General features: G+C 36.9%; 1 protein-coding gene across 2 annotated transcripts in view; it reads left to right on the top strand.

Moving 5' to 3' along the window:
- The first annotated feature begins 4917 nt into the window (after positions 1–4917).
- LOC309481092 (complement factor I-like) overlaps positions 4918–8151 on the top strand; it is a 25314-nt gene continuing 22080 nt past the window's right edge. The window contains exons 1-2 of one of the 2 annotated variants that reach the window (XM_082145876.1): positions 4918–5005; positions 7093–7792. In XM_082145876.1, the coding sequence (XP_082002002.1) occupies positions 4955–5005; positions 7093–7792 (751 nt within the window). In that variant the 5' untranslated portion in view covers positions 4918–4954. The remainder of the gene's footprint in view (positions 5006–7092; positions 7793–8151) is intronic. The other variant, XM_082145875.1, reaches the window with a different exon arrangement.

Here is an 8151-nt window from a genome sequence, read left to right as displayed (position 1 = left end):
ATTTCTAAATCTGGTGTATTGCCGGATTGTTTTAGTGATCGCTCAATTGTTTTTTGTGTATGGAAAATAAGATTGCCCAGTCTGCCACCTAAAGTAATTAGAATAAGGCAATGTAAAAAACTGAACACAGAGGCTTTTATTCAAGATTTAATAAGCATTAATTGGTCCAGATTTCAAATAATCCCTTATGTTGAAGACGCTTGGAACTTCTTTCTCTCAGAGGTACTTTTAGTCATTGATAAACATGCACCTTGGACATCTGTAAAGGTCAAGGGTAGTCATTTACCTTGGATTGATGGTGATTTAATACATTTATTTAAACAACGTGATAAAGCCTGGGTCAGATACCGCAAGACAAAGGAAGCTGCTGATTGGTCTGATTATAAGAAATTAAGAAATGCTTGTACAACTAAAACAAGAAATGCAAAAACAAATTACTATAAGCACTCTTTATCAGATAACATTAAAAACCCTAAGCAATTTTGGAAGAGACTTAACTCTTTAATTAACAAAACCAATACAAGTCCTCCTTCTAAACTTAGAGTGAATAATAACATTATCACTGACCCTATTTCAATGGCTAATGCCCTCAACCAACACTTTGCTTCTATTGGTTGTTCACAATCATCTGAGCTCTCTTATTCCACCATAACAAATACTGTGAACAATATCTCTTTCTCATTTTCAACAATTTCTCCCTTTGAAGTCCAACAGGCTATCTCAGAAATGAAAGCTCTAGCATTAAGTTCTGCCAGGAAGACTTAATTGTTACGTCACTCTACTTTTTATCTATCCAATCACATTCCAACACTTGTGGTATATAAGATCGGTACTTACTCATGTTTGAGTTCGCAGATGCTGACGCTTCAATTCACCACCATCCTCCCCACCTCCTCCAAATTGAATCCTTCCCTCATCCTCCTCACCACCACCAGGATGGTCCCTTCCATACCTCACGGGGGTTGGCTGCGCCCCTGCCTTGATCTTCAGGCAGGATATGCAGAGTCCGGACCCTCAGATTTCGAGCTACGGACGGGGCCTACGCCAAAGAACTTTATTGCTTGCTGGGTTGCTAATAAATGGTTAATTGTCACAGTATTTAGTCTCCCGAGTCTTTCTGGTAGAAATAAAATCTTCTAATGGTGTTGGTCCTGATGGTCTGGACATGAAGTTTATTAAACTTTCTTCTCATGTCCTAGCATTTCCACTATGTGATTTATTTAATTTATCACTTTCCACCTGTGTAATTCCATTAATGTGGAAATTTGCGAAAGTAATACCACTACATAAAGGGGGTGATTCACTTGATGTCAATAATTATAGGCCAATTTCCACAATAATGTAGCTAAGATATTTGAAAAGCTTATTTTTAGGCAACTGTCTAAATATATAAATGACTTTTCCCTCTTAACTCCAAATCAATCTGGATTTAGACCTCATCATTCTACAACAACAGCCCTTACATTATTTACCAATGATATTTTTTCGGCACAAGATAATAACAGGTCTACTGGTGCAATCTTTATTGACCTCACAAAGGCATTTGACATGGTCAATCATTATATTCTTCTCGATAAACTATATGCTATTGGTCTTTCCAAATCAGCTGTTCTTTGGTTTAATTCATATCTGCATTACAGACGTCAAAGTGTTTCTTTTAATGATGCTCTCTCCCAGGCTAGAATAATGGAAACAGGTGTCCCTCAGGGTTCTTCCCTAGGGCCTCTCTTATTTTCCATTTTTATAAATGATCTCCCACAAATATGCTTAGACTGTCAGATTCATCTATATGCAGATGACACAGTTATGTATCTAACAACGATATATCTAAGATTCAAACCTCATTTCAATTTGATTTCAATCTTATTCAAACATGGTTCTCTTCTAATTTACTTTTGTTGAATAAAAATAAGTCTTATAGCATGCTTTTTGCAACCAGATTTGCACTCCATAAGCAAAATAATTCTCTTCAGGTTAAATGGTACACGTCTAAAGAATGTTGAGGAGTTTAAATATCTAGGCCTTTGGCTCGACTCCCGACTTACCTTCAGAACTCATATAGATTCTATTGTAAAAAACATAAATAGTAGTTTAAGACTATTATACCGCTCAATTAATTGTTTTACAAAACAGATTAGATTAAAAATTATTACTCAACTATTATTGCCCATAATTGATTATGCGGATGTTGTTTATCAGAACACAGCTGATATCAATCTTAGACCTTTGAATGTAATTTATAATAGTATCTGTAGATTTGTTTTGCGGTGTCCATTTAGAACACATCACTGCCAAATGTATCAGTCATTGAATCTTCTTTCACTAAATTCTAGACGGCAGTTTCACTGGTTGCAGTTTGTTTACAAATGTATTTTTTCAAATTATCCATCTTATTTGAAACAATACTTGATTCCATACCAAACATCTTATAGCTTAAGAGACACGGACCATCTTTTCTTTTTTGTACCAAAGATATCCAAAGAAAGTGGGAGGAGAGCCTTTAAATTTAAAGCCCCTTCTGATTGGAATGCTTTACCTAGGTCTTTTAGATCGATCTCCTCCTTTTACCAGTTTAATATGTCTCTTCTTAATCATTTGCATACCAGCTGCAACTGTTTTTCTCATGTTTGACACGAATGTAATTGTTTATTTGAATGACTCTAATTGTTTGTCTAATTTCTAATGGTTGGATTGGGGATGAAATGGGTGGTTTTGGTGAGATGGAGAGCTTTTGTTTTGTCTTTGTTTTGTTAGTATGTAGGCTTTGTATGTAAGTGAAGTATGTTATTGTTGAGGTCCCCTCGAAAACGAGATGTCACATCTCAAGGGGTGTTCCTGTTCTCAATAAATTTGACAAAGTTATGAACGATCTTCTTCCAGAAATGGCAATAACGCTTGTTCAAAGTGATCTGGTCTTTACTGTTCTCAAAATGTTGTTTTCATGTTTTCAAAACGTTAACACAAAAACTTTATTTATACATTGGTCATTGAGTGTTTTTTTCTTCTTCTTCTTAAATGTTTAAGCTATATTTAAAAAGGTTTTTTTAAATGATAATAACTGTTTCAGAAATTAATCATTTGTTAATGTTTCCAAAAATAGCCTATAAAATGGAACGTTTCTCTTAACGTTTATAAAACTGGATGTTTTGACCGTTCAGGGAACATTCCGAAATGTTGTCATAACTTAAAGGGAACGTTAGCAAAACGTTTTAGTGTTGTTAGCTGGGAACCTGCATGCTAATTACTATAGCTAACATAACTGACACTTACACAATCAATCAGTCTAATCAAACGGTATAGATTTATCAATATTCAGCTCACATGACTGGCGATTGCGGTTGTGTTTGGACAGATGGGATCATTCGGGAAGGATTGGAATGCTTTTATTTGTTTTTCTAAGAGTTTTATTTCTGATCTGTGTTTTTAAGGTTGATTCCTCTTCAGTGTTATCATCTGTTCATAAGTCTTTTATTCCTGCTGTTTAGTTTTTAATGTTTAAGTTCAGAAGAAACGTTTTTTTCTGCAATCTGTTCAGCTTTTTTTTTTAATGGTCATTTACACCAATAAAATATAAGAATTTGACATTGTCATTGCTTACAAATGACAGATGTTTGTCATTTTTACATGTGGAATAAACCTTTAGTTAATACCTTTATCCTCACAATATAAGTAAAAAAAAGAAGGAAACGTTATTACATTTAATTCTTATAAAAATGCACTACAAATTATTTAGTGGTTCAGGGAAAGTCTGTTTTTTTTTTGTGTTTTGGTTTGGAAAATCTGTACAATAATCAACATTTGGTGGTTGGTTTTATATGTATTTCCAGTTGTAGTGGTTGGAAACTTTTATGTATTAATTTAACATTTGTAAGATTCATTAAAAGTGTAAATCCATAATTCGATCTGATGCATCAAACTCTCTGAATACACAGTTTAGCTGTTTCAATTCTTTCAGCGCTTTGAGATCTTCTCAGTCCAGAGGTATTAGTTTTGTTTGAGACTCTGATTAAAATGCAAGTTAATAATTAAACAAACTCAATGAATGTTTATTTACTGTCCTGCTGAACCTCGGGTTTCCGATAAGTTCAGCGCTTATTTATTTTATGAAACTGTAAATTACACGCACCAGGGCTCCAGACTAACTTTTTTCACCTCCGTCCTGAAAAACGATTTGAACCATCCTAAAGCGAATGTCAACTGGTCAATGCCGGCCAGTGACTATAGTAACAGCATGAGAAGACGCGCTCCGTTGTAGTCAGCGCTTGGTCGGTTAATTTTGGCATTTTTTAAGTAAGTTACCCTAATAGGCTAGTAATAAATGAACACACATACAAAAATGTATTTCGTCCTGTAGGCGTCCTGGAGAATATTTCTGTTCGTCCTAAACACATTTTCTATCGTCCCCAGGACGATAGGACGCCGTTAGTCTCGAGCCCTGACACGCACGCCTCTGTTACTTCCGGTGCTTCATATTGAGAAATACTGTTGCATTTCTGCGCAAATAACATCATTGTGTAATCGATGAATGTTCCTCATTCGACACAAGATATTCACAATGACTAGATACTGTAAATACCAAAATGTTACCAAAACCAGAAAATGTTTCTTGAGCATCAAATCATCATATTAGAATGATTTGTGAAGGATCATGTGACACTGAAGACTGGAGTAATGATGCTGAAAATTCAGCTTTGATCACAGGAATAAATTACACTTTACTATATATTCACATAGAAAACAGATGATTTAATTATTATATATAATATTAATATATTTAATTAATTTTCAAAGGTAATAATGCACTTGTACACACAAGAAACGTCACAGCATTGACCCCTGACATGTAATCTCAGAGATCTGCACATCACTGAAGTGTAAATAAGCGTTTCTCCTCCCTCACGGTCACTGATTCTGACGGGACAAAGAGCAGAACAGAGCAAGAGCTGCAGGAGTCATGAAGGTCCTCACTGTGTTCATCTTCATGTGTCTTCTCTTCCAGACCGCCGTGAGTTTCTGTTTCTTTCATCTCATCATATAAAAGAAAATCATGACCGTTCAGTCAAGTCTGCTTCGGTAATGTCTTGGAAACCTGTGCGAAAACAGTCTTTTCCAAACATGTTTTTGGTGTTGCTGACGCAGAAGGACACTCCTCATATTATAGTGTGTCTATGTGGTGTTTTTAATATGCTTTAAGACAAACCATGTGTAAGTTCATAAGTCGACAGCATTGCTGAGTATTTTCTCCTTAAAACTGCAGTGAACCAAAGACAGTCTCAAAAACACGCTTTGAAATCGCTGGTGTTTCTGACGTCACAAACTACCTTGTTACCAATCAGATCAAGGTGCCGGCGGGCTTTAGCATATGATTAACGGGGAACTAGCAATCGGGTAGATTTATCAATATAGCGGGTGTATGATGTATAACAATGTTATGATGAACTATATGCCTTTCTCCACTGTCGTTCTGAGTTGTTCAAAGCATTTCTGATGATTGTTAGAAGGCAGACTGAGATGGCGAACGGGAACATGTTTTGTGTAACGTTAGCAACACGTTATTAGCTGTTTGATAACATAGTCAAGCAAAAGGCTAATCATATTAATTACTGTTATGAGTCCGACGTTGTAAAGAGCGACATCATTGTGCAGCGTTTAGTTTACTACAGTAAGTTGATCGATTTAATCTGTGAGCTGCTGTGAGTGAGTGGAGGCGGGGCTACTTTGCATATTCATGGCTCTAAATGAGGCAAGGGTGTCGAGTTACATTCAAGATATTTTAAGGCACAAGAAACGTTTAAATGTGTCATTTGGTGATCAAAGATGAGTTTTAATGGATAAAATGATTGACTACAGTATGTGATGGTGCAATTCACATTTGTGATGAAACATTCAGCACCAGAGTTTTGTGATCATAGGGGCTGTTTACACCTGGCCACTTCATGCGTTTTCTCAGATCGGATAGCTATCCGATCGTGAAAAGACCAGGTGTAAATGCCCTCCGAAACGCATTCGAGACGGATTTGAATCCGATCGCTCAAACCACTTCAGTAGGTGGTCTGGGCCGCATTCCTGACGAAACTGGACAATTGTAAATGCATCTGGTTGTTGAAACCACATATGTAAATTGTACTCCTCCCAAAAATGCTAAAAAAATAAACGTGTGAGAGCGTGTTATAGGCTATATAATGTTATAGCCAGATATGACGACGCTACTGGAACACGCATCACCTCAGATGAGAAGCTGAGCATCTATTCATTAAGCCAACGTGCAAACTATCGCAAATCAAAGTGAAAGTAAGTCGTAGACGCTTAACACACAATCATCATCATTAAAAGTAAATTCTTAAGAAACGAAATGATCTTACCAGGGCTGTTGCCGCTCTCTTTTATTGCGGTCTTTGAAATTTTAGCTGATGATCAATAAAATGCAGCTCATTTCTTTTGCTTTCGGTGACGTACACTCCATTAAATCTGCATATAGCGCGGGAATTGAAGATCGGATTTAAATCCGTTTCGCAAAAACACATTTATGTGACCAGGTGTAAATGGAATCGTTTTGATAAATCAGATAGCTATCCGATCTGAGAAAACACATTAAGTGGCCTGGTGTAAACAGCCCCATAGACACCATCACCAATTGCGAAATTTTGCAACTCTGATGAAATTCAGCTCACTTTCTTATGTTCATACTTCGTCTGCTTTTTGTTCCTGCTGTTTGTTTCAAATGTGATTTACCAGTTTATCTACTACAGTAGCAGACAAATGAATCTCACGCTGTTTTTACTAACTTCATGTTCATTTTCCTACAGTATTATTACAGTTTGAACATCTTTCACATTGATGGCACATTACTATTGTTATATATTCAACTACATTAACATGTTAATTATGGAAGCTTGTAATTGCCACTCTTTATCTCACAATTCTGATGCTAAAACTACAATGTTTGGTATTATGAGTTCATTAATTACATTTGCAAGGTAAAAAGTTACAATTACGTTTTTATATTCAGTGGTGGAAACAAGCTTCCATAGTTAAACGATTGATGTACATTTGACATTTTATTTGAGTTAGAAGTTTATTTTATCTTATTAGACTCTGGAGGAAGAATCAGCACCCGATGGAATCCAACACCAAATCCCACAATATAACGTTCCTGAGTTCCATTCCATTTATTCCTGTGCAGATTCAGTGCAAAAACCAGATTCAGTTCAGGGGGGAAAAACAGAGTCAGACTCGGACGACAAACCGGTTTCAGAGTTGGGGGAAAAAACAGATTCACACTTAAAAGACAAACCGGATCAAAAGTTGGACGAAAAAACTGATTCACCCTTAAAAGACAAACCGGATCAAAAGTTGGACGAAAAAACTGATTCACCCTTAAAAGACAAACTGGATCAAAAGTTGGACGAAAAAACTGATTCACCCTTAAAAGACAAACCGGATGCAAACTTGGAGGATACGTCAAAACCCAAACCCGGCAGAAAACCCCCAAAAAAAACAAAACCCCCAAAACCCCAAAACCCCCCAAAAGAACCTGAAGAGGATTTCCTGGGACCGGCTCAGTGTCTGCGTCAGAAGTACACACGGTTGTCTTGCTCAAAAGTGTTCTGTCCTCCATGGAGGCGATGTATCTCGGGACAGTGTGTCTGTAAGATGCCATACAAGTGTCCACGTCAGGATATGCCAGCGTGTACGCTAGACGGATCCCAGTATTACTCCATGTGTCAGGCCAAAGCCATCTCCTGCAGATCCAGCCAGGCCATGTTCTCTCACTTCAGCTCAGTCTGCAGAGGTGAGGACACAATCCTTCATTAATGAGTTTTCCACGTATAGACAATCCACATTCACACGGATCCGCGAAAACGACTGAAAACGCTGTATTCTGCTGCCAGGCCAGTAGATGGCGATGAAACACTATAGACTGAACACGTAATACATGTGGATGACGTCATCGTCTTCAGAGATTCACGTTTTCGTTGTTTACACGGAGACCGTTTTCAAAAACCTGTACTTTGAAACCCGTTTTCGTGTAAACGAACGGCCAAAACGAAATAAAAAGTTTAACATTTTTAGTTGAAAACAGTGTTGTGTAAAGAGCCCCTAAGACATGAGCAAAGCCACACAAAATCCTAATGTTATGAAAACGTTATT

This window comes from Leuciscus leuciscus (genome assembly GCF_965113295.1).
Source record: "Leuciscus leuciscus genome assembly, chromosome: 18".
In the NCBI taxonomy this organism is placed as follows: domain Eukaryota; kingdom Metazoa; phylum Chordata; class Actinopteri; order Cypriniformes; family Leuciscidae; genus Leuciscus; species Leuciscus leuciscus.
This window is presented reverse-complemented; position numbering and strand designations above follow the sequence as displayed.